General features: G+C 48.3%; 2 protein-coding genes across 2 annotated transcripts; both read right to left on the bottom strand.

The window, feature by feature from the left end:
- Window positions 1-756: 756 nt before the first annotated feature.
- On the bottom strand, window positions 757-5961 carry LOC146176010 (neprilysin-2-like). Its single transcript, XM_084581237.1, has 2 exons — window positions 5932-5961; window positions 757-2760 (listed from the first exon to the last, which is right to left on the bottom strand). Exons 1-2 carry the CDS (start codon window positions 5959-5961, stop codon window positions 757-759), a joined length of 2034 nt encoding a protein of 677 aa, XP_084437363.1.
- A 6307-nt stretch (window positions 5962-12268) lies between these two features.
- LOC146176011 (uncharacterized) lies at window positions 12269-26112 on the bottom strand. Its single transcript, XM_084580899.1, has 7 exons — window positions 25901-26112; window positions 21424-21580; window positions 19847-19968; window positions 17465-17582; window positions 15402-15575; window positions 14207-14317; window positions 12269-12476 (listed from the first exon to the last, which is right to left on the bottom strand). The coding sequence occupies exons 1-7, from the start codon at window positions 26110-26112 to the stop codon at window positions 12330-12332; spliced, it is 1041 nt and encodes a 346-aa protein (XP_084437025.1). The 3' UTR covers window positions 12269-12329.
- Between the last annotated feature and the right edge of the window lie 1307 nt (window positions 26113-27419).

Below are 27419 nucleotides of genomic sequence, written 5' to 3' on the forward strand. Positions count from 1 at the left end.
GTTCGGTGCACCTCCGTTTCGGTGTTTCACGGTTATGCGTACACTGGATAAAGTTCGTCTCGGCAAGCGAGTTCCTTATAAAAAATCCGGCATGACATTTATTCACGAATGGGCATAATGATTTACTGTACAGAATAAAAAACACTAAATGAGAAATAAACGACAACACCTGATCAAATTTCTACCATAGTCCTTAGAGTCCCACCCATATGCGTGGGGCTGCATAGTATTTCACAGTGATTTTCCATGCTTCTCCTAGACGTTCAGCAAAACAGGCAGCTAATGCTGAAGAAGCAAAGGCCACAGAGGAAGCGCGGCTGGCGAAGAGGTCTTTCAAGTCCTCTTTGGGAGCCCAACATTTATGATTGCTGTGTAGGTGCTAATGTGTCTAGATATTTAATTTGTACGGCATTTGAAAATAGTTTACTCCATATTACGATTACCAGTTCTAAGCAGAGAGCTCAGTTAAAAAAGCAGATTACATATCCTAAACAGAATTAGAAAAGTATGTCGTGACATTGTTTCAAGAGGTCGATGCGGCTGTACAAAAGTTTGGAATAAAAATCGCTGTGCATTACAGTAATAAGAATACGAAATCCCCGAGAGCGGAAAAATGAAAAGCAAAGAGATGTAGATAAGCAAAGCGTTATATAATAAAACAACATCAGAACTAAACGAAATATAGATGTGGTAAGACGTGTCGCGTGAGAAATTGCCTTGCTTAGCCGTTAAATACTATTGCATACCCTACGCAAGTCAACGGTTTATACGGGAGCTCTGTTTGCAATGGAATGCGTCCACAAAATTTGTTGCTCCTCGCAATGCTGCGTTGCAGTCGAAGGCCGCCCAAAGCCGTGTCTGTGTGTGACAGTACACGATGAAGAAAATTTGGTCGGGCGACAAGCCGCGAATTCTGGATGGGTCCTGTCTGTGCGCTTTGAAGACTTGAAATGCAGGGAGGAAACTGGGTGTGCCAAGATCCAGACTTTGATATGAGACCCCCTGGTGGTCTCTTTGCATAATGCTGTTCCTTGTTGCCTCTATGAAACTTTCGTTCCGTGATGCGGGCTTGTTTCCAAGGCCTTCTAAAATGGACCTCGCGAAGGCAGCTCCAAGGCCTCCATAATTCACCGCCCAGTCATCACCATCGTAGTAGAAGGGCTCGCGGACTGCCAGCATCGACATGCTAACAGCGTTCAACAGGCTGTCATAATAGATTGGGTCCTTGGAGTACGCATGCGGAAGGCGCTTGTCCTCGAAATAAGCATCACTTCCAATTAGGCCAGCGCTAGCTCGACGTTCTGTGATCCAGTGGTAAAGCATGCTCGTCCGGTTTGTGTAGTGAGAGGAATAAACACGCTCAAGTTCCGCTTGCGTCTGGTACTTTGCGCTTGGCCACAGGTTGACGCTCATGTTGCGCAACATCTGCACTGCTCGCGTCTTGGCCTGTATGGACATGTTCGACTGTTCGTACATGACGGCCGTCATGTTTCGAACGTTGTTGAGGAGTCGTTGGACTCCTTGCCGCTTTTGCTGCGGGAAGTGTAACGACGCGTGGCTGGAGAGGAGCAGCAGCTTGAAGGAACTCTCCGTCTGGGTCTCGCAGAAGAGAGGCCGCAGAAGAGTCGCCACTTCCTCGCTCCCGTACTTCTGGATGAAGAATTTGGCGTCGGCAATGGGCGCATATATCTGGAGCATCCACCACCCGAGGTGGCTGAGGACCATGGTAGGAGCGTAGCTGGCGACGATGTGACGGGCAACTTCAATCGTGCTTTTCTTCTTTTCGATGACAATGTCTTCCTGCATGAACGAGACCTTTAGGTGGAAATGCTCGTTCAGCAATGACGCGAACCGATCCGGTTTTTGACCGAATGCTCTCGCCGCCGAGTCTAATGTCAAGAATGTCGATGCCGTATTCTTGTGGACCTCAGCCAAAATGTACACCACTTGCTTCGTAATGTTGAACACAGCGTTGTAGTCCACTATTTCAGCCGAGCTGCGCGTGTCTTCATCGTAGAAGTACGCCAGGTACTGGTCAATGTACCGCTGGACTGCCGAGTCGCTGTCCATCAGCCGGTACTGGCCGGCCCAGAATTGGGCGTATACGCTAGGACCGATGTAGATGGTCTTGCGGCCTGCAGTTCCATTGTCCGGAAGCAGATCCATGTCGAACCATAGCGGCATGTTCCATCGGATGCATAAATTTAGGTGCACCTCGAACGGGTCAGCGTGTCGCGGTGGGAGGTGGGGCCATGGAATGCTCAGGTTTCGCATCAGCTGCTTGAACAGTGTGCGTGTTTCGTCTGCATTCTCCAGACTCCGGTTTTCGCAGGCCTGAAATGACGTGGTTATCAGACCTCTGAGTGACTCAGGGAAGTGCCGGCCATTTCGGATCTCGTCGGCGAGGTCGCGCATCCAATTATACTTGACGTGCCATTGATACTTCCACCGCTCCGAAACTTGAGCATAAGGGTCGGGCAACCAACGCGAGGTGACATAGGCCTTGAAGTCGTGGCACGGGTCGACGCTGGCGTTGAGGGTCATCGTAAGCAGGCCTTCGAACCGAAGGCAGCCCGGGCTGTGGCAGGCGAGATCGACGATATCCTGCTGTTGAGTAGCGCTGTTTATCCCTCTTGCCAGTACGTAGGAGAGCACGAACCCCGAGACTATGACCACGGCGCCAAGTCCAGTGATGGCAACGCACGCCAAGGCCAGCAGGCTGGGGGGACGGGTCTGGTCCTCTTCGCGTAGCGGTGATGGCTGCGGTGTGGAATTACGGCAGAAAAAAAAAGTTTTAACTTATGGGAGTTTAGGACACGTTCATATGGAAGTAACCCATGGCATTAATCAATCTCATTCTTGAAGGCATAAACCACGGTAGTGCAGTGGTAAGACACCCGAATTATGTGCCGGAGTACCCAGGTTCGATCCCGACCGCTAGCGTCAGCGTTTCGATGGAGGTGAAACGAAAGAGGCGTGCGTATGCTGTGCGATGTCAGCGCACGTTAAAGATCCCCAGGAGGTCGAAATTAATCCGTAGCCTTCCACTACGGCTCCTCTTCTTCTCTTTCCACTTTCACTCCCGCCTTCCTCCCTTCCCTTAAGATGCAGTTCAGGTGCCCACAGCAACAAGTGTGACAGATACTGCACCTTTCTCCTCCTGTGAACCAATTATTATTATTATGAAGGCATTAAATGTACTGGTGAAATTATCTTTAGCAGTTATTGGCTGAAATACGATATCATTTAATGGTCTCGCCGCTCATTTAAAAGCGTGCTAAAACCAGAACGCAAATACGGTTCTAGGTCTAGGTAGAACGCGGGCAATATTCCAGAATCACGCTTACCCATTTGTGTTGGAGCGCTGAAAGAGGCTGCTATACATATAATACCGTGGATACGGTACGGTGGCGCCGCCTGCCGCATCCTGTTGCGTAATAATGGGAGACCAGTTTGAAAATTTTCACTCAGCAACATCAAAGCGGAATTTCGGGGAGGTTTTGTCAGGTTAAAGTGGTGAGTTAGCGTTACGCGATAGCCATTATGTAAAGGGTAAATAATATTCCACAATCTAGAAAACTGTGTAAAAGCAAATACTCGGGACGCTATCACTGGAGAATTACTGTTGGCATCCCGAGTGACGTCAAGTGGCGTAAATATGAGAGCTCTATTTTCTCGTCTCGAGGGGTAACTACCGTGGAAATACAACAGCAGAGCGTCGGTCATATAACAGACTGCGAAGTGTCATACTTTAACCGGCGCTTAACTAAAGCAGTAGGGAGACGCCAGACGCGAATACGTGCTCTGAATACTGCATGTGGACGTGTGATATGACCGAAAGCTCTCAACGGCGTTCACGGTTTGTTGTGTTGGCAGTCATGTGAAGTGGTTTCGCCCTCCCTTCAGCTTTTGGAATCGGCTAGTTTGGGCAGGCTATGGGGTTGATAAAATTGCAGAGGGCAAGGTCCCACTACTCTTGCTGTTTGCCGTTTATTATGCTCACGCCCGCTGGCTGAAAACTCCTCATGTGCACCTTAATTCAGTGGCCTTGGCGGGCGCTCATGGGGATACGCGCATGCGTCGTCCACTACGAAGCACGATTCTGGTGCGTGGTCTTCCACGTGTTTGCAGAGGGTCAACTATACTCCAAACGACTTTCAAGAGCGTCCGGAGCTGCCATCGGTGCTGTCGCTTTGACCCTAGCACGCTTCCGCGCTTGGTAAGATTTTTAAGGGGGGGGGGGGGGGGGGCTTACAACACTGTGCGTCAAACCATACGCCTCATACGCCGCATTGCAAACCATGGCATGCGCGAACACGACCATCACCGCCTTGTCCAGGCCTTTGTTCCAAGCCGCTTCATATATTATCTTCGTTATCTCTTTCTCGTAGGACAAAGTCAATATCCTCATTCGCCAAGTTTATAAGTTTGCCCTGTTCCTTCCCACATCAACATAGACGGTCGACTGCTCTTTATGGGCGTCCATAACCCGCTTTTAGAGCTTACAGAAGTCCATTACACGACTCAGCTTCACCGTCTCTCCCCCACCCGTCCGGGTCGTGCACTTATATCCACCCTTAAGCTCTCCCCTCTTATTTCTCTTCCCACTTCACTGTCCATTCCTTCCCACGTCTTCTCCATCCTAACAGTGAACCCCCTGAATAAGAATGCGCATCCCGAACACCACTCCTCCCGCAGAGAAGCGCGAGCCTCCGCGTCCTGGCGTTGTTAGTACGGACGGCAACAAGCAGGGGCTCATGTGGATGCCGCCCCTTAGCACTGCTACCGAGCCCACGCCTTTGCAATGACTGATAATTCTCTTAGGCCTATTCAAACTGCATCCGTCTACACTTCGACTTCGGTCGAGTCCTAGGAGGCAGCTATTGCCCTCGCTATAACTCAAACCTCCGCCGAATACATTTTCAGCGGTTGGACGGGTGTCACCCACGGCCATCGATATCTTGCGTTTCAGCATCATCCCTTCTCGCCCTATTCAAACAATGTGGGATCCCGCTCACACGGCTCATCCTGGCAACGAGGCGGCCAATTCCATCGCTCGCGATTCGACCGACCGATCAAGCCCGCCCCCGCCGGGAATAGATACGTGCGACGCGCTCCTCACGTGCCACGATATCACCTTGCGCTGCCGCCTTTCTTGTCTCACCTTACTCCCTCCGCACAAATCTCTTTCCCAGCACCACCAACACTTGCGGCGCCACCTTAAGGCTCACACCTTTTCTTTTTAACTCCAGCTCTTTCCTCCACCCCCGAACGTACTCGCCGGCCTACCGTTTATGCGAAAGCTCCCCCGCCGATTTTACTCGTATAAGAGAGATTTAGCTTACCGTGATCCGCGATTCACTACCGTTATCCGCCACCGCGCGTTCCACTGCGCATGCCCAGATCCCCTTGACGCCGATAGATGGCGCCACGTACTTGATGTCGGCACATAGACCTGCCGCGTCGGGACCAATCAGCTTGTGCGCCCCGCCCACGCGCGGTTCAGGGCCACGGCGGCGGATCGCGGATCACGGTATGCTAAATCTCTCTATACTCTGCTCCTGAGCGGTACACTTGACTCCTGCGTCTTGGCACCTTAGCAGGCCGCAGAAATGGGAGGCTGCTTTGTTCAGCCCCGAGCCGGACGTACTACTTGAGCTCGTGACATGGGCTGGGGAATTCGCGACTAGGCACAACCGGCAGACCGAAGGCCACCCGGAACGCTGATTTATAATTTCATTTTATTTTGCCTTTTTAATAAGTTTTTCACCATCATCACTGGCATCGCAGAGCTCAGTGACGCTTTCACGATTTTCCTTCGCAGGTACGCGGCCCCATGGCCGGGTTCGAACCCAGGTATTCCGGTTCAGTAGCCAACCGTCTTAACCGCATAGCCGCCGCGTCGGCTAGTGTGTTGAAGTATATACTCACCGATGACAGCCTCTGCTGGCCGGCTTTCATGGCAGAAGCAAACCGCAGGGGCTGAGAAGAGAGCACAGCTTGCAGGCGGCTTGTAGTCACGCTTCTTCTGCTTCTTCTTCTTCGGTGGAAGCTGGCACGCGCTTACTCGAAAAAACTGCATGATTATACCCGGTTTGGAAGCTTACAAAAACGGCCTATATTACGGAAATGAAGGTCGCATTTGATCCTTTCGTTGATTCACAGATTTATCGGATGATGGAGTCTGATTCGTTACTCACGACTGTAAAAAATACAGTACAGAAATTTCATGTTTTTTGATTGCGAGAATACAAATAAAATTTCAACAACCAAAGCTGTGCCAGAAAACTGTTTTGGATTAGGCTTCAAAAAAAAAAAAAGGTAGAAGAGACTAGAGTGAATGTCGAAATAATTTTTACCTTTTAATTTTTACCCCTACAGGCCTGTTCTCGCAACCTCCCGTTTGTGCCAATATTGTGATGAGGCAGAAACAATTGAACATTTTTTGCTCTTTTGTCGCCGATATACATACCTAAGGAGGCGGTTGTTAGAAATGCCATTTAAGAAAGTTACCTTGCGCTTGTCATCAGCGTTTTTTTTTAAATAACGTTGTTTATTGCCTCAGGCTCAGGGAATAATGAAATATGTAAAAAAATTAAAAGGTTATAATAAATGAAAGAAAAAAGGTTGGCTGTTCTAATACAGTTCAAGAGAGAGCGATGATAAGGCCCTTGTGTCCAAGCAATGTGCGAATATGGGTTGTTCGGCGAAAGGCCCACTGCCATCAGGTGCCGAATTGTCGTCGGCTTCAGTGCCGGGCAAACCCACAAGTGGTGAATATCTGCCTCATTATTTTGCGGTTTGCAGACAGGACATCCTGGACGTTGGTATAGATATCGGTATTGAGGCCATGTTCGTGTTACAGCAGGTGTGAGGGCAACCCCGACCCGTATTGTCCGTAGGTGGGACAAGAGCATGTGTGCGGCGCTGGAGGTGCTCCTTTCTTGTAAGAAGCAGAGTGACATCATCCGTACTGAGGAAGAATGGCATTCAGGAAGATAGAGTCACCTGGCGGGTTGCAGAATCACAGAGGTTAGCGAACTGAGTAGGTCACGTGGGACCCACTCAATTAGAACTGTTTGGGAGATGCCAGCCGCCAGACGATGGATATTCTGGCAGATTTCTCGACTGCGACTGACGCGTCGGAGCAGACGTGTTGCTTGAAGGGCGTCGGTGCGGATGATAATTTTGGCAATAGGTAGTAAGGTTGTGACGGATAGAGAGCGAAGCTCGTCTTGGACGGCAACCAGCTCAGCACAGAAAGAAGAAGGAGGTTCTGCAAATTGATATCTGGATGTGCTATGAAGCGCCGGCTTACAAGGACAATTCTGTCGGTTATTCTGTCTCTTGGCGCCTCTCTGCTGGGACGTACCGACGGGATGGTTTGCTCTGCCAGAGAAAATTTTCTTTAAGAATTAAAATGTTTCCTATCATATCTGGCTATTATCCTCGCTCATTACGTTCAATGTTTTTCTTATACCTAATTATTTTTTTTCTTTTTCTTTATTCTCCCAAATTTAAAGCTCAGTAAGTCCCAGTACCTACTTCGACCATCTCTGCCAGTGAACCTTTCCTGTACTCAAATTTCTAATCTCAGTTCAGCAGTATGGAATCTAAAACTATAATCACTGCCTGGCCATGGCCAATTTCCTCCTTTTGGGAGTGTGCTATTTTTATGAGGGCAACAAAAATATCTTTTGCAAACACTCTGCACCAGCGATTTAAAAATTTCCTGTGAATTGTAATTTAACTCATGCTCAGTAATTTTAGCAGCCATAGCCCTTGTTATGCAGCAGGCGGAGGTTGTGGTTGAAGTGTGATCACTCAAAAAGTGTGTGACGTCACATTGTAGCTTTGTGAACTGAGTGTAAATTAACAATTTTGTGTTTCAAAACATTCTATTGTGAGCGCAACGCGTGAACTTTCACCTCTTTCATCTGTATAGATCCATCATCATTATCATCATCATCGCTGACTGCTGCTCGGAGCGTCGCGCGCTGTGTGCCAGCTGGCTCTGGAATAGAACAGACGTTTTGTGCAAGTGCTGTCTCACAAGTGGCGGAGGTGCGATTCGTATTCCCCACCTCTCGCTTTAGACCCGCCTACCGTTCTCCCTGGAGCTCCGTTCAGGCCTTCGCTTGCGTCCACGGTCCTGTGCTATGGATGAGGGCAACGGTGCTCGCTCACCCCCGGCGTCTCCTCCTACTGCGGCTGCCCCTGCCTGGACTGTCACCAGCCGCCAGCGCGATCCCCAAATCTTTGCTGGCCTTCGCGGTGAAGATGTCGACGACTGGCTCGACAACTACAACAGAGTCAGTGCATTTAACCGCTGGGATGACGCTCATAAACTGCTAAACGTCGTCTTCTACTTGGCTGACGTCGCCAAAACCTGGTTCCTCAATCACGAGGATGACATCGCTGACTGGCCTACATTCACGGACCAGCTAAAGAAAATTTTCGGCACTCCGGCTGGTCGCTCAGAGCAGGCAAAGAAAAAACTTGAAGCTCGTCTCCAGCAGCCCGGCGAGTCCTATACGTCGTACATCGAGGACGTTCTGGCCCTTTGTCGCCGTGTCGACGCTGCTATGCCTGAATCTGAGCGTGTTCGCCACTTAATTAAGGGCATCAACACTGCTGCTATCAATGCCTTCGTGTTTAAAAACCCGTCGTCCGTATCTGACATCACATCCACATGTCAACGTCTGGACCAGCTACAGTCCTGCCGCCTCGTGCAAGACCCCAGTGATGGTGGCTCCCTCATAGATGGAAATTTGCGGTCCCTAATCCGCACCATGATCCGGGAGGAGCTCTACGGCCTCACCAACCCCTCTGCAGTATCTCCAACTCTTCCGCCAGCAACGGTGAATTTGCGCAGCATCATCAAAGATGAACTGACGAATTTCAACTGCACTGTGGCACCTGCCCCACCTCCCATTGCCTCCCAACCTCCCTCGCCGCCTCCCAACGCCCCCCAACATTCCTTGCCAACCTATGCCGAGATTACTTCACGGCAACCCACTCCGCCTTCCCCGACTTGTTCGGCACCCGTGTGCGGTCACGTCGCGGCAATGGCGCCATATCCTACAGTGCATCGTCCTGTTACAGCCTGGCGCCCCTCCCGCCCTGTGTGCTACTATTGTGGGATACGTGGCCACATTGCCCGTGTCTGTCGCCGCCGCCAACAAGACGAGCAACGGGGTTATGCTCCCTTTGAACGTGCCCGCGTGCGCCAGCCTGATGATTCTGCACTGCCCTACTCAGACTTTTACCGGCGTTCTTCCTCTCCTCCGAATTCCACCAATGTTTCACGGCCCTCGCGTCCTTCCCGACGCCGATCCCCTTCGCCTTTTCGCCGCACGTCACCGCTTCGTCCTGCCTCGCAACCCTTCCAACCTATAACGGAAAACTAACCGAAGCAGTTTTTGGAGGGAAAGCTGCTTCGAGTTCGAAATCTACAATTCCTCCTGGGCGACCGTCGAATATGTTAGTAGTGATTGTTGAAGGATTGTACGTTGAGGCCCTCATCGACACCGGCGCCGCTTATTCCGTCATGCATTTCTCTCTGTGTTCTCATCTGCGCAAAGTTATAACGCCATACATCGGTCCGCCACTTCGTGGAGCTAATGGAACTCTTATGAAACCCACCGGCCAATGCACAGCACGTGTCCTCATCGATAACCAGCGGCATCATATCGAATTTATTGTGCTCCCCACGTGCGTTCATCTCATGATATTGGGGTGGGATTTCTTATCGTCGGCGTCCGCCCTCATCTCTTGCCGTGAGCGCCTTATTCATCTTGCGGACCCCGATACATTACCGACTTCTGATTGTTCACCACCACACGTGTTCGCAGCAGTTGATTTCGTTTTGCCCCCAGGACGCGAGCAGCTGATCATCGTGGCATTGGACTACCCTCTCGATGGCGAAGCCTTCGTTATGCCCGCTCCTCGGTGGACCTCCGACGGCCTAGCTCTTGCCTCGTGCCTCACCTCCTTCACCCGCGGTTGCGCGGTCGTTGCGGCCCTTAATACAACTCTCCAGCCGTTCTTACTGCCCAGAGGAGCCACAGTTGGGTTTATTTTTGACTGCGATCCCGTTCCCCTCAACACACTTTCCAGCGCACCACCGCCTCCTGCCAAGCCTCAATTTCCGACATCCTCTGCGCTCGCAGCCGCCATCAGCCCTGACCTTACATCCGAGCAGTCCACAGCTCTGCTAGACGTCCTCCTGCGGCACCGAGAGTCTTTTGATGTGTGCGCCTCAGCGTTGGGGAAGACCTCCGTCACCTCTCATCGCATAGAGACGGACGGCTCTGCTATTGTTCGACGAAGGCCGTATCGCGTTTCAGCAGCAGAACGCAAAATCATTGAGGAGCAAGTTGCTGACATGCTTGCTCGAAATGTCATCCGACCATCCACGAGCTCTTGGTCCTCACCTGTGGTCCTCGTTCGCAAAAAAGATGGCTCAGTCCGCTTCTGCGTGGATTACCGGGCACTTAACAAGATCACGCGCAAGGATGTTTACCCTTTGCCTCGTATTGATGACGCATTAGACTGTCTTCAAGGCGCTGAGTATTTCTCCAGTCTCGATCTCCGCTCGGGATACTGGCAAATTCCTATGCACGATGCAGACAAGGACAAGACTGCCTTTTCTACCCCCGACGGTCTCTACGAATTTAACGTGATGCCTTTCGGACTCTGCAATGCGCCGGCCACCTTTGAGCGCATGATTGATACCGTGCTTCGCGGCATGAAATGGAAAACATGCCTATGTTATCTCGACGACATCATTGTCTTCTCGTCAAACTTCACTCAGCACTTGCAGCGTCTCACTGATGTCCTCACGTCCCTTGCCCAGGCGGGGCTTCAGCTGAATACCAAGAAGTGCCACTTTGCCAGTAAGACCATCAAAGTACTCGGCCATGTCGTCAGTAAGGCAGGAATCCAGCCTGATCCCGAAAAAATTACGGCTGTCGTTAATTTTCCTCGGCCCCAACGTCAGAAAGATCTTCGCAGCTTCCTTGGCTTAGCCTCCTACTTCCGCCGTTTTATTCGGAACTTTGCAACAATTGCTGCCCCGCTACACAAGCTCGTGTCTTCCCAAGTGGTTTACACCTGGTCCACTGAATGTGAAGACGCCTTCAAAGCTCTCAAGCAGGCACTCACTTCCACCCCTGTGCTTCGCCATTTTGACGCTGACGCGCCCACCATACTTCACACAGACGCCAGTGGCCACGGTATTGGCGCGGTTCTCTTGCAACGCAACGCAGTGTCTGAAGAGCAAGTTGTCGCATACGCCAGTCGTACGCTTACTGCAGCTGAGCGTAATTATACTATTACCGAGCAAGAGTGCCTCGCTGTTGTTTGGTCGGTTCAAAAATTTCGACCTTATTTGTATGGCCGCCACTTCACCATTGTCACAGACCATCACGCACTCTGTTGGCTGTCATCGCTGAAGAACTTATCGGGTCGACTGGGTCGCTGGGTACTACGTCTTCAAGAATACACCTTCACCATCACTTATAAATCTGGGCGAAAACACCTCGACGCTGACGCCCTCTCCCGCTGCCCATTGCTACCTACTGACGCGGCCCCACATACGGTCTCCTCTCCCTGCTGCCATCCGAGTCAGCCTTCTTCTGGCCACCTGAATGTTGCACCCATCACTATAGCTCCACTCGACAACAATGCTGATTTCTCGTCCCTGCAGCTGACTGACCCTTACTGCCGCACAATCATCGCTCGCCTCCGTGGAGAATCAGTTGTCCCAAACAGTCGCTTGCGCCGTCAGCTTCGTCGGTTCCGATTTCACCATGGAACACTTTACCGCGACGTTTATCACCCTACGGGTCAACGCTGGGTACCCGTTGCCCCTCGCTCCCTTCGTTTTAAAATTATGGAGGCTTACCACGACGACCCCACTGCTGGACATTTAGGCCACTTTAAAACTTACGACCGTATCAAGAGCCGCTACTTCTGGCCTGGGCTTTCTGCCAGCGTCGCCAAATACATTTCATCATGTCCGTCTTGCCAGCATCGCAAGCGTTCAACATCCCCTCCTGCTGGCCTACTGCAACCTCTACCTTGCCCATCTGTGCCTTTTGACACGGTCGCCATTGACTTATTTGGTCCTCTCCCTTTGACGTCAGACGGCAACCGTTTTGTTGTCACTGCCATCGACCATCTAACGCGGTACGCTGAAACCGCACCTCTTCGCTCCGGTGCCGCCTCTGAAGTCGCCGACAGTGCATGGTGAAATCGGTTCTCTTTTAATATTTGCGCGAGGGTTGGTGGCTGCCTGTCTTAAGGAGTCGATGGGCATCGGGACATCACAACACAAAGGTGCGCAGGTAGTCTCTCAGCTTCATCTCTCGCTCTTGGGCCGCTGTGCACTCCGAGGTGGCGTCCGACAGGTGTGTGTCGAAGAGGAGCCACGCGATCTTCTTCCGCACCGGGAGCCTCATCACACCGTCCACCTGCCACCAAAGAGAATTGGTAGTTCATAATTGAAAGAATGGACTGGCTGGTTTGGTAGGTTGCTTCAGAGTTAAGCGCGGCACTATATTCGGCGCAATGGAACTCAAGACAGATGAAATCCTATTAAGTATTTGTCACGCTTACCATCTAATCCCCCCCTCACACAATACTCCAACGCTTGGAGCCTGTGAGGCAACCTGAATAAATAAAATAAATAAATAAATAAATAGGCGTGGACATTAACAAATTATCTTGAATTTTCTAGACGAGATGGCTGTAGCCAGTGCCCCGGTTCAAAGCTGATGTAAAAAACAGAGCTTGTTTGGACGTACCCTCCTGTTAAGCTTGCAGATTCGGAATAGGATTTAATTTTATGGACCTTAGCTGTGCCTCTTCTTGTGCATTGCTGCGGGGTTGAGTAGGGCTGAGGCCTCATAAGGCCCCATAATTAAGTCGGCTGCTACAGAACGAACATGAAGAAGTAGTGCAGTTTCAGTCAAAAGCATTGATGTCAAGGCGCAAGTCACTGGAGGAGTGCAATGAGATTTTACTTTAAAACTACGCTTGTCACTACGAAGTAGCATTTCCGCCGTTAAAATATATGAGTGCGGAACAATCAAGGTTGTACCAAATATACCAGCGATAGAGACTATGACACAGTACTGCACGTTGCGAACTATACGTCACGATGGGTAATGTGACAGCAGTAATCTGAAAGACTGTAGTCATGCAGCTCTTATGCTTATAGCATGTGTCAGGGAGTTCTGTAAGTGCAACAAATAGGGTAAGCTGGTGCAGCTTATGGGCGGCCAAAAATCTCGAAACGTCGCGTACATATGAAGCAAGAAATCAAGGAAATAATTGCCTTTATTTACTAGGTGTTATTGAGAATATTTCGACATGATACCCATGTTTCTTGTTCCCAACGTAATAACAGGACTGGTGTGTAACGAAGGTGCTAGCGTAAAGTAAATATGACAAAGCATATAAATAAAGAAGGTCGTGTGATGCAATGCAAGTTTCAGCTGCATGATTCTAAAGACGACGAAACGCAAATACATTAAGCACGATGTCGGACACTGTGCCAGATCACGCTAAATGAATATAGTTGATTTAACTAATTCAGAGTGCTCCACAACGCAGAATCTGCATTCTTATTGCAATTCTCTTCATGGCTAGGCAAGGAAAGTCAGCATGAGGAGTTTATATAATAAGGGAGTGATTACTCATTGCCATCCACCCGAGTAATACACAATGAACAATTACTCCCTTATTAGATATCTACTCCACCTTGGGGGTTTCCCCTAAACATTTGACCAACTCTATTCCCACTTCGAGTTACAGATGAATTCGCTCTCGCCCTGCCATCTGATCTGCTGGCCGTCATGGTTAGCTCAGTCGGTAGAGCGACTGCCCCGAAAAGGCAGTAGTGCCGGGTTCGATCCCCGGATCAGGACGAATTCTTATTTAACTACAAAGTTTCTGAGAAAGCTGTATAGCTTTCCTTTGTAGCCGTTTGACTGCGCTCGGGTAGATGACAATGAGTAATTACTTCCTTATTAGATATCTACTCCACCTTGGGGGTTTCCCCTAAACATTTGACCAGGAGTTTATAGCTGTCCCATCGGCTGGATATACCATAGATACCATTGCTCGGATGTTTGCAACGGAGCGTGAGTATACAACCACGAGATCACTTGGTATGCTGTGTTCTTGCGTCTGAGCATACCTTCCTCTTCATGGTCTCCCAGCTGTCGTAGAAGAACACGGAGGATGGTGTGTTTCCGAACTCTGCCGGTAGGCTGTCCATCCTGGACAGGGTCACGTGAGGGTCGCACACCTGCACGCAGAGGCAGCGCCACAAGTGGTGAGATTGTAAAGTGAACTAATATCAGGAGCAGTCAATGCGTGTACCCACAGCATTTCGTGAGAAGAGCCAACACTGATCGCAGCCATCTGGCAGCCGGATTTGTTTGCGGTAGGTATACCACCACACAAAGAAAAAGCTTAAAGGATTTGGATCATATGACTGAGAAAGAGTGGTGCTTTCAGTCATTACTTGGGTTTGATTTATTTCCCATCTCACGTTCGTAAAATAAAATATTCTATATGCTGCTGCACATGAATTGTTTCCCTTAAGTGCCTTTTCTGGTCAACGCTAAAACGCGGTTTTGTCGCTGCCATTCCCAGATAATTAAATTAGTTTTTTTCCTTATCAAGTCTAATAAATCAGGTGTCCATTTGAAAATAAAAACCACGAGATATGCTGCAGTAAGCAGCTGCTAGTAATGCCACAGAAAAAAGTTTTAACTTTGGATTTTACTGCATAACGTCGACTAAAAGGGGAGCAAAAAGGCAGCGAGCGCTCGTTTAGTTATCTTACGCTTTTTTCTGCCTTTTTGTGTCCCTATGAGTCGTTTGTAAATGAACATAAAGTGGATATTTTAATTACATCATAATCTGAATAGAGCCCCGGGGCGTCTACGGTTAAGCCATTCGGAATGGCAAGCTTTGAAACGTTGAGTGGTTGGTTTATAGGGCTTGACGTCACAAAGCTACTCAGGCTGAGGGGCACCGTAGTAGAGGGGTCGGGATAATTTCGACCTGCTGGAGTTCATTAAGTTACACTGACACCGGCCAGCACACATGCGCCTTGCTTCATCGAAAGCGGCTGTCATTTTCGGGGTTGAACGCGCACCCTATAGATGAACAATAAGTTCCTTAACCGCTGATCCATCGCGGCGGGGCGGTTTTTAAAAGGAATTCACTGAGCTATAACACTGTCGCTTACAGCGTAGCCAACTTTCTATTCCGTTTTACTCTTCCAGGTATCCTTTAGTCATTCACATATGCATGCCATCTTGGCATCACTTCAGTGATTATTTTAAACAAGAACCAAGTGCAGCACTTTTCCTGCAACGCACCTGTGCATAGCCGACGAGCGTGAACTGTGTGCACGGCGCGTACGGGACGAGATGCCGGGGGGTCGCTGTGTCCTGGAGCTGGTACAAAGTGACGCCCATCTCGAAGGAGAGGCCCACGTGCAGCTCTTGCCTGGCGTATTGCTCGGAAGCGAGCAGCAGCGTCGCATGTTTCTCCTGCAATGATAGTGATCAGGAACTTTTCGTGAAAGATGCCGCGAAACACATTGCGATTAGATGAGGTTTGCTAAATATTGCTGACCATGGGTACGGGTTAGGACTGGTTGAGGTTTTTTTATCTGTAGTTACGTCTATATTTGTGTTTTAGAGTTTATTTCTTCGAAAAACGAGATGCCAGTAGCGACAATAAAGAGTTTTAGTTTACCGTGATCCGCGATCCGCTACCGTGATCCGCCACCGTGCGTTCTATAGCTCATGTCCAGATCCCCTTGACGTCGATAGATGGCGCCACATACTGAATATCGGCACATAGACCTGCCGCGTCAGGACCAATCAGCTTGTGCGCCCCGCCCACGCACGGTAAAGGGTCACGGTGGCGGATTACGGATCACGGTACGCTAAATCGTTCTAATTTCGAGCAATAGCGGAGTCTTCAGATGCCGATGTCACACGGCTAAAGCCTTTTCTCAATATGCTTGTAATCTGCTTTTAACCTCGATATGCTCTTAAAAGTATCTTGCTGTATTTCACTGCTGGCCCATAAATATTAGAAAACGGACACATTGCTTTTTCATGGCGTTCCAAAATATGCTCCTTGTGAAAGTAGGACAAAGTTTAGAAGCAAATCGTTGTCACGAATCGGAACCTGCGGCAATGACTAAGTAACTATGTAACTATAAATGCGCTCGTGAGTAGCGATCCAACTGTTTACTGTATTTTGTACCATATTTGCATGCCAATAATTGCCCTAATCAGTACCGCAAAATAATTAATTAAACTATAGGACTATACTTCCTCTAGCCAGTAGCTAGTAGCTAACCAATGATATAGTATAGATCATATTTTAGAACGCACATTTATTGCAGTAATTACAACTAATTACTAACTATTATGTCACACTCGTTCTCGTCAGCAGTGATCCAGGGATATGCCACATTGTCTATGAGTTATATTTTACGTGTTTAATTATACTTAACTATTAATTACTCCGTCACCAAATAGTGACTATGGAACATACACTCAACGCTAACTACGCAATCATGCACTTACATACAACACACCTGGTTTAGTCAACTTCACTGGAGACTGAGTTCGATTTAAATTCTACCGGGCAACATGCAGTTCATTTTAGAGTTTGTAACCATGGAGTAGTCTTACACTCTAATATATTTATATAGATATTCAATGTTCCAATATTGCCCTGGATTATTTAAAAAATAAAACCTATTGTTTATTCGAGCAAATCTGACTACTGGATGGGAGCATGAGAAAAAACTTTAGAGCCAAATTTAGCCACGGATCATAAGCAGACTATTTCTCTTAATATCTACATACAAAATCAAATGATTCCCAGAAAGAACCAAATATGAGCGTTGTTTCAATTTTCGGTGCCGGCGGGTTGCTCCCCATTTCCACATAAGCATATTCTTTGTCAAAAGTTTAGATCCGAAGTGGTTTGCTTCCGAGGACAGTGCTGTAGTGTTCATGGGCAACACTAGGTGCCCTTAGTTAATAAGTGTTGTCAATAACCATCAATAGATGGCGCTAAGATTTTGTATATAAACTGCTGCACGCTTGAATAAAGAGTCTCGTGTGGCATGAGCTGAGTGATCTATTCCCGCGGTCGTGCGCCGGCCAACACAAGTGCGTGGTATGTAAGTAAGAAGCTTTTTTTCGTTTGACTTTGGGACTATATCTGTATACCTATTATTATGTACCTTTTAACATGTTCCCAATAAACTCTTCTTCCTACCTCCTCCAACGGGTAGGATGCCGACGAAGGCTGCAGGGGCCTAACTACAGAGCTTGGAAGATTACCCCCTGACTTCTAAACTTTCGAAAAAGATTGCACATCTGCACTCCGTGAAACGTAAAGCTCCACTCACCAAGCCAGCGAAAGCGACGCTTGTCGCGTTCCAGACGGTCGGTGGCGCAGCGAAGCAGATCTTGTCTGTTTCCATGGTGCCCACACTACTGGTGCTGATAAGGATGTCCACGTCAAGCCTGCTCAAGTGATAAGGGTATTCAAAGGAAAATAAAAGCGGGAAAATAGCTCTAGCAGTTACCTCATGACCGTGTCAAATAATAGTCGGGCTGTAATAGGCGCACCGTAGGCAACATGTAAACAACTTTTATAGCAAATGATTCGATGTTGGGCGCGGTGATAACGAAATTTCCCATGAATGGTTTTAATTATTGCTGGCATTATTCGTTTATGAAGAAGAGCAATCTCACATAAAAATTTGTATAGCGCTGACAGCTGACAAACTGCACGATATAGTTTAGAACATGTTTTCCTATAATTTACCTCAATAGTGCACCAACTATTGGATTGCAGCAACAAGACCTGTCGCCTGTATATTCTATATTTTGTTTGTAATACAGGCTATCGAATGGAGCCACAAGAAAATTCATGACAGCAATATAAGCACACGGTTAAGACTAATAGTTAGCAAAAGAAATGGCTGATACTTTAGGCCTAGTACATATGTGCAGGTGCCGAGAATGCTTCGCATCTGAGAAACATGAAGAAAGCTTAATTATTCATAAGGTTAAAAAGTGGTGAAGGATAAATCACTGATGTAAGTTTTTTCATAACCTTAATGGGAATTCTTTTCCTCGACAAAGCAAGTGATGTTCTGGATATATCAGGATGTGACGCCATCAATCAAGAGGGGTAGACTGATGCTGCAATTGTGCCTTGTATGCGTATAGAAAATAATTTCCATTAACTGCAAATGCTAATGAAAATTTTGTCTCGATGAAAATGGCAAAGCACTCTGACCCTGGGTCCAGGCCGCGGCGGCCGCTTTTTGATGGAGGCGAAAAGCAAGGCGCCCGTGTGCTATGTGATATCATTGCACGAAAAGAATGCCAAGTGATGAAAATTTTCAGTGCTCTCCACTACGGCGTCTCTCATAGCCTGAGCTGCCTTGTGACGTTCAACACCATAAACCGAAGTGAAGCTACACATGGGATGTTCACATAAAAGTATTCCTCAATGCAATTGATGCAGCGTTAATCCGTTAGCATTAGGCCGCATTCTCTTTGAGTTGTCTTCTTTCTGCTTAGTGTCCTCTCTAACGCTACCCACTCTCACCTCGTTTTCCACACTTCCTTCGCTGCCACACTCCTATTTTCAGTCTTTCGTGCTTCCATGTTAATTAAGAGCGGTATTCGGCTCTCTCCATTTTGTTACCTGACAACCCAGGCTTTAGAAGAATGAAGGGGAAGGTTTTTGAGGCATGAGACTCACACACAAAAATTATAGACGACACTTTAGCTCCATGTTTGAATGTATTACGAGAGAGCGGTAAAGGCTCCAGTCTACAGCTCCCCTCGTGGATCCTTATTCGCATTCATGCACTTTGCAACCCGCTTTTTCGTTAACTTTTTGCCTATATCTTAGCCTTTATGTTGTGCCTCTATTATCTGACACGTAGTCATCACAATGCCCTCGTAAGCTACCCCAATACATGTGAGAGTCCACCCGATATAAAGTCCCGCTTTAACCTATCTGTGCAAAAGTCCATGTGCAGCTATAGGATAGGTACCTGACGCGGGATGCAAGAGTCACGGTTGCGCGACTGCCATCTCAAAGCAGCTGCCAAAGTTACCAGCTCTTGCAATCTCAGCCACGTCAAGAGGTTTAATGACGTCACACAACCCGCCAACCAACCGGTGACCGGGTATGTCATTTAATTGTCAAGAACCACACCCCAGAGCCGTGGTCGCGGATTTGACGTGATAACGTTAAAAACGTCGTTCACTGTAAACGGCGTTGGGGTTTTGAGCGAAACATCACGAACACGGCACTCGCAGGCGGTAGCTTGCAGCTGACATAGACGCGCACTGACTGTATATAGGGTTTCCATCTGGACATACTGGTGCGAGCTCCTTTTTAATTTCTTTTACGTTTTTTAGTTTGTGAGGCGTCATATAAAAGCGTAGAAGGATTCCGAGACATATGGTTGAATGATGGGTCGCTCAGCACCCCTATCACTATGACTATACTGATGGAGGAGGCCTTAGGCTATCACGACTGGCAGAGCTCACGTTATTAAAGCGGGCGTTCCTGCGGCTACAGATCTCGTGTCCATGTGACCTATGGAAACACCCCAAGGTCAATCCACCTCTGACGTACCTGCAAACGGCGAGCCTCGTGACACGCGGCGATATCAACTGTGGATCTAGTTACGTGCGGTGAAGCAGTGGCCTCATGAAAGGAGACAATCACCATTCTAGTGCTTGAGATTTGCATTACGTACCCAGCGAGGGCCTTAAACTGGGCCTGATAGTAGGTCCAAGCATAAGCCTCGTTGTAGTTCCACAGGCCGGCAGCCACCACAATTTGCCTGGAGCGGTCGTCACCCTGAAGCTGGCGTAGCTTCTGCAATCAAAGAAAATGCGACCCACATTGACGAATTCAGGCTTTCCTCCTGTGATCAACCGGGCACTGCTTGAAAGCGTTCAGGCAGGAGAGCATGCGCGTACCGTGCAACTAAACAGTTGTTGTACTGGAAGACTTGAGTAGCCACAGCGAACAAAGCGGGGACGGGGAGTACCCAGACATTTTCAGAAACACAGTCGCCATATTAAGCACTTCATTTCATGCTCAGAACGAAGAAGCTTCTTACTCATATCTTTTCATGCAAAAATTATTTCCAACTTGCACAGTCGACATTGGCAACATCATTTTGGAGGCCTCTAGTTGAAAATACCATGATTGGGGCCCAGGCTATGCTTATCTGGATAGCAGTAAGACTCGCATATGCCACTTAATTGCATGCGCGATATACATGACTCTGAAAAGGTGAAAAGTTTCCAAAATTGTCCGGCTAAGTAGGAACAAGGACAGTAGCTGGCAGAATGAAGACACCTTCAATTGAAAGAGGGCATTTCATGGGAGCTTCCTTGTGAAGCCTTAGAAGAGCAAACGGTAAGCGTAGTCAAGCCATCAGCAGCGAAAGCGCGGAGGCGTGAATAGACACGCAGAAGTAGGACAGGGCGCTCGAGAGCGTGTTCTCACATGCCTTCATGGACATTCTGCTATGACTGGCACGCCCTCGGCGCGCCAGGCAAGAATTGGGCAAGAATTGGAGAGAATGTTCAACACTCTCGTCCGACGGGACGCAGCAAAATATAAAGATGGGGCAATGGTGAAGATGTACTGATGAACATGCAGCTCGCACACAGAGCTGCACGAGCTATATAATAGGACTCAACAAATTTGGTCATAACTTGCGAAATGCTTTGGATAAATTCCAACTCACAGTTTAACATATATTGCACCTCTACAGAGAGACAGCGCTAAACGCTCGTTACTTAGACATTTAGGAGTCGTCGGCGCCACGAACTAACAATTACGAACTTAAATCTGCCATGTGATGGTTGGCGGGTTGCATGGCCGGGCACTGACTGTGCCTCTGGCTCTGTGATGTCATTAGACGACATAACACGACAAGGGCTATTAAGTAGTTCCTTTCAGATGAGAATCGAATCCATGGGGCCTCTTCGGTCGGCAGACCACTGAGGCCTAGTCTTACGGCTTGATTAAAGTTCACATTATTACATATCCGGTGGTCTTCGTTTTCATCTGGTAGATAACCAGTATGTGCCAATGATATATGGAGGCAATAGAGGTACACTAAGGGATTATTGATTAAGAGGGTAGCAAAATAAATGTAGTACGCGATAGAGGATCCTCAAGAGAGGCAGCAGACTGGAGCCATTACCACTGCCGCTTCATGTCCGTAATGTGCATCAATTTTTTTTTCTTCGTTTCATGCCTGAAACTGGGATGCTTAATCACGTATTCACGCTTAGTGAACTTCGTCCTCCTCACCGCAATCACGGGTGCAACGAAGCCGACCAGGTGCGACATGTAGGCCCCGCGAGTGACGACGTTGAGGATTCCGTAGTGCTTGATATTGTTGGCGGCCAGGTCTTCCAGCTCCCTCTGTACCGCCGTTACGTCAAGGGAGCCCTGTACGTTGGCGTACCTGCAAGAGAAAAAAAATGTTTTAATTTTGCTTTGCAAAGAAAGGAGAAATGACAGGAATAGCTACACCTAACCAATTGCGAGCGCTCCTGTTCGCATTTCCACCAAGATGATCCGTTCCTTCTGCTCTACACTATAGGAAGAGAGAAAAAGGAAGGAAAAGAGAGATGGTGCCCATGGAGTGGAATGGTGTCATTATAAATGAAGGCCAGGCAACCAATATAATGAAGCATAAAATGAAAAGAATTGGACATTCTCTAAGGCACGAGGTAGCCTCAGGGCAGTCATAAGAGAACTAGGCTTAGAATGTATGCGCTAAGCGAGAAGGAAGATCATGTTATTCTCACATGGACAATATGTTTAAAGTAGTCGAGGAGTTCCCTATAGACCCACAAAGTAGCGGAAGGCATAACAAGTATTCAGGGAGAGGCAGCTATGAAAAGAAACTGGACGTTCCACCGATAAAGGAAGTGGGAGTAAAGTTTAAGCCTTAGAAGGAATTTAAAAGGAGAAAGCAGCTGGTAAGGCTGCCATCGCGTACAAAAGCCGGCCACGCGGCAAGGGCAAGGCATTCCCACATCGACCGTAGCAGAAGTTAGGAAAAGCGGTAGCGTTACCTCAGGTAGTAAATTTACATAATTACCGACCAATCAGGTTGCTGTCTGTTGCCTACAAGACATTTACTAAATTATTCACTCGTATATTAAGGTTAGCCGGGTATTTCGAAGAGGCAGAAGACCGGGCAGACTTTCATAAAACTTTTCGACAACAGACCTGGCAGACTTTCATAAAGACTTTTCGACAACAGAATATAGGGCACCTATGCCGGCATCGACGAGACGCTAAGATCGGCGCTTAAAGATAGCGGCTTGACGACAGCTGAGAAGTTAAAAAGAGCAGAGAAATAAAGGTGAGTGGCTCATGCTCTGCGGACATGTACGGTACCAATAGTTCAACTCTAGATGCACAAAGCTTTGGAAACCCGGGCGATAGCCACTAATGCTTTAAACAAGAACAGAGCTTAAGGACGGAGACGAGAAAGGTAAGAACAGAGGGCACTGCTGGCACCCGTCCCTCGCCAATGTGGCGCGTCGCGCTTTGGCGCCGGTGGGACGAAACCCGCGTGCCCGCAGCAGCTGGTCTGCAGCAATTGCATAGCCTGGACATCGCCGATGACCAGCGCTTGCTCACCAGCATTCGGAATCTCCTGGGTTCGTTTGGTTTACTTTATGGGGTTTAACATCCCAAAACCACTCAGGCTACGAGACGCCGTAGTGGTGGGCTCCGTAAATCTGTGCCACCTGGGATTCTAACGCGCACTGGCATTCTGCAGCGGCCGGAAGCCTTGCTTTTCTCTTCCATCGAAAAGTTCCGCCGCGGTCAGGACTTGGTCCTGTACGCTTGGGAAAATACTCAACGTCCTAACCTTTGTCTGCCGCAGTCCGGATTTGATTATGTACGCTTGGGAAAATACTCAACGTCCTAACCTTTGCATCACCGCAGAGCAGCAACGGATGCTCGAACGATGCGCTTTTTAAAGGGTTCGTTCTGCAGCGCTTGTGGTAGTCCACCTACTCCGTTAGGACTCGATGAGTTAGCCGACAGGGTCCATGACGCGCTTTCCTCATGTACGCTTCCCTTTCCAACCAGAGGCCTGCTCTGTGCCACGGTCAGAACATAATCTCAGGCATCTCGTCTCCTCCGTCAACACCTTTTAGGTTTCCTCACATGGCACTGCGGGCTTTATGTTCAAGCCCCCGTTCCTGCTCTAGCGGCAACCGCCCAAGCAATGCACGCAGCTAGCTACCACCAGGTATCACCACATCATCATTTACGCGTGCCAAGACAGTGCAGCCTTCACAGTGCAGCTGAATGATAAATGCGACGGCAAATCCCCGATGGTGGCATGTGATTATAAACCAGACTGCCTATTTTAAACCAAACAAATGATTTTCGGCTAATGCTTCTGTAGACAGGGTTACTGACATCCGGGTTCTGTAATTCCCCAAAGCATGACAGCAGTTGTTTATTATCGGCACCTAGGCAGTTGCTGAAAATTCCTAATCGTCGCCAACAGCTATCATCGGCTCTTAATTCCTGACCCACTTCGACCTGAGCGACACGACATGAGCGATATGAGTGTGCGTCGACATGGCACCATCGATATCATTACGTTCCTTTTTATCACTGGTGTGATGCCAGCCGCCTATCCTACTGGACCCGACTTTGATTCCACCTTGTATGTACGCCAAGATCCTTGAGGACTTGCCAGATGTCAATCGAGCCTTGCCTCAATGAGGTCTTCACCGAATATAATCGAACGATAAAGGGCGGCAGCTTTAATAACCTTCCACAAGGAGCTTGCGGGAATGTAGGACGTTATATGTTCGCCTCAGTGAACGACTGAAAAGCTAGTGAACGGTGAAGATTAGGTTACATCGAACGTAAATACTGCGCAAAGCAGAAGACGAACAGCCGCCGCCATACCTCAGTTGGCATAAAACCGTAGGTGACATACGGATGTCGCAGGCTCAGACGCTTTGATATATATGAAGTTGTTTACACTGCTCAATAATTATCTCTGCCATAAATTGAGACCAGTCGCGATATCTCTGAAGAACATCATGCAACAAGAAATAGAAACATTTCTCTCTGCTGGCCTTCATGATGTGTATACCATAACCAGCCACTTATTTTCCCACTAATGTCTGCTGAATAGATGAGCGAGGGCCATCGCCCTGGCAGCCTTGGTGCCGTACGAAGCAAAAGAGGGTTATGGTGCAGCTTCGGTCCTTGCGCTTTATCATGAGGCACTCGCCGTAAAACAGGACCTTCTTCGGTAGCCGCCATACGGACGATGCCGGCGCGCAGGATCGAGGTTATGTTACATTAATTTGCTAGATGACGGCACCCGATATATGCCAGGTGTTTGGGACGATAGACTTAAGTTTTAAAAATAGGTTGTTCGAAGTATGAACATGCTTCCAAAGCACCACAATACTAACGTTAGCGGACAATAGAAACAAACAAAATAGAACATGATGTTAACTGGTATGCTGTGGAACTAATTACTGAATTACTCTAATTACTATGGTTAGGTTCCTGGTTGAAATTAGAGGGTTGTACCTGGTCACTAGGAATGGTAATATCAGCTCCTAGAATTTTGATAACACGATACGCTTCATAGCTGTGGCTCAAGAAATGTTTGCTATCGAGTGCTAAAGACACGCAATTTCGAAAGTGCTACGCTTTACGTCGCGTCAGTCAATGACATCATGCCAAATACCTTATCTGCCCCGCGTCGATTGTAACAGGGAGAAGCCTCGAGCATGGCAGCGCAGGCTAGGTCATTGGGCACTGGCGGTATTCATTGACGTCACTGGGGCATTTCTGAGAGCGGGGGTCTTTCGAAAATTCCGTCGTTTGGCGCTTGACAGGCAAATTTCTTTTTGAGCGGCAGCGGCTAGAGAAATTGCGTTTCAGGAATCTTAAACTCAATATGGGAACTGGCAATGGCCGGTTACAAGCATGTAAATGCAACTATGCATTAACTGCATTTGCTACAAGTTAATTATGCAAAATTAATTACCCAGGTTACTAGTTTACATCACTGACCCCTTCCGTTCCGTCATGACTGTTATTATGGTGTGGCAGAAGCCTTCTTCATTGCTCAAAAATCATATGTTCGAAAATGAGTTAGCGGCTTCCCCGAAATTGCTGGAAGAGTCTGTGGGTTTACATAGTACTGGCGGAGCATGGTTGTTTCTAACTACTTTTCTATAAATTGCCTTCTAGTCACAAAATTATTACAACGAAGAAAACCAAATGCATGACAAAACATTCACTGAGCCTTCATTACACTCGGTGAATGTTGGCTTTCTTAATACGCATGCCACATGAACTCTTCATTACAATACCCTTGCTTTCTCACGCAGCAGATATGTCGTTTGAGGCGAGGTTAGAAAATATGTTGACAGTTTGGTAAAGGAGTAGTCAGTGCTTCTGCTAAACAAAGTTGAAATGGGTAAAAAATAATTGCGGGAAGGTCGTGAGAAGTTGATTTGGCACGACTGCAAGTCCTGTGCATTTGCGCTATATTAGGAAAACAAGCATAGACCTAATCACACCAGACGCACAGTCTGAAAAAAAAAAAAAAAAAAAAACCTAGTGTGTTCGTAAGCTATATCAAAATGAGAAGTAACTGGTTTTTGCGAATGTGAGTGTGTACTAGAAATTCCACGGTAAGAGTAAAGGGCATAGTAGATGCCGATATTTGCTCCTGTTGAGCGCATTCTACATCGTCTCAGCTGCCCCGTCCGACCTTGCGTCGAAAGAGATGCCGGCAGGGTAGTCGGCGAATTCTTCCCCGCGCATGGCACGCACGAAGTCCTTCCAGGCGTCGCCGTCATCCGAGGCGTGCAGAGTGCCTTTAGACACCACGACGTGGGTGAAGAACACGTGACTGCACACGCCCGGCTGAGGATATAGGCTGAACGCGGTGCCTTTGCTACCCACGGTGCACACCAGAGGCATTCCGGTAGCTGCACCGAAGGAAAATCATACAGATACTCGGTAACTGCACCATCAACTAAATGAGGGTGCCATATAGCCAAATTTTCCGAATCAATTTTTTATTTCTCGGGGTTTATTTAATACATCCGTGAAAAACAAACCCCAAGGGCGCTTTTCGTTTCTGCATTCGTCAGAATGCGACCGCCGCAACCATGTGTCGGTCATGGAATACAAGCGCCAGAGGGGACTTCGCGAGATAATCGACGATGCCCCAGCAGGTATCCTTTCATAAACAGGAATATGGTTGGAAATAACAAAGAAAGGCACACGAAACCTACTCCCGTTTTTACGCTGCGGGTTTGTTCTTAGTTTCAACCACGCTTACAAATTATTAGAGTGCGAAAAGCCTACGTTATTTGTCAGCGGATGTGCTTTGCAGTTCGAAAATAAACGGGGGTACTTTTGAGATTCGAATCCCGTTTTTAAAAAGAATTACTACTTACTGCTAGTCGGACCCCTGGTATTTTTGGTTTTGCCCTGGTCGCCGACTGTTTTGGCGCCGGGTGGGGAAGACCTTGTCCTGGGTTTTATGGCGCTTGGACGCGTAGGCTTTCCCGGTGTGGTCATTGTAGAGGAAGTGGTCGTAGTCGTTGTCTCCGTAGTCGTTGTCTTCGTTGTTGTAACTTGAGATGTTGTCGTCGTGCTCGTCGTCTGTGCAATCCGTGAATAACACAAACGCTACGGAAATAGTTCAATAGGAGAAAACGCTGAAAACGCTAATGTAAGGTAGATACCACGTACCCAAGGTGGTTGCAAGCTACAGGAAATATATACGCAAAACAAGAGGCTACGCTACCGCTATTAGCCCTCAGCAATAAAGCCCGAGGAAGTGCTCATGCCCTGGTCTTTCAGCTGTTTTTGCTTCTACCGAATGAAATAATGGGCCTTTGATCTTTCGAACGGCTTCTTGTTAAGTTGATGGTTTGGTTTGGTTTGTGGGGTTTAACGTCCCAAAGCGACTCAGGCTATGAGAGACGCCGTAGTGGAGGACTCCGCAAATTTCGACCACCTGGTGTTCTTTAACGTGCTCTGACATCGCACAGCACACGGACGCCACTCCGTTTCGCCTCCATCGAAACGCAGCCGCCGAGGCCGGGATTCGATCCCGCTTCCTTAGCTAAATCCTTCTCTTTTACCCATAACCCCTTCCCCTACCCGAGAGGACTGGGAGGCGGCCCTGCTCGGCTGCCTGGATCTAGCGGCACAACAAGTGCTGGTCCAGCGAGCTCGTGTGGCGGCCCAGACCAATGGGGTCCCGGAACAAGGGA

The sequence above is a fragment of the Amblyomma maculatum genome, chromosome 10 (assembly GCF_055883805.1).
Source record: "Amblyomma maculatum isolate TAMU_Amacu chromosome 10, ASM5588380v1, whole genome shotgun sequence".
NCBI lineage: Eukaryota > Metazoa > Arthropoda > Arachnida > Ixodida > Ixodidae > Amblyomma > Amblyomma maculatum.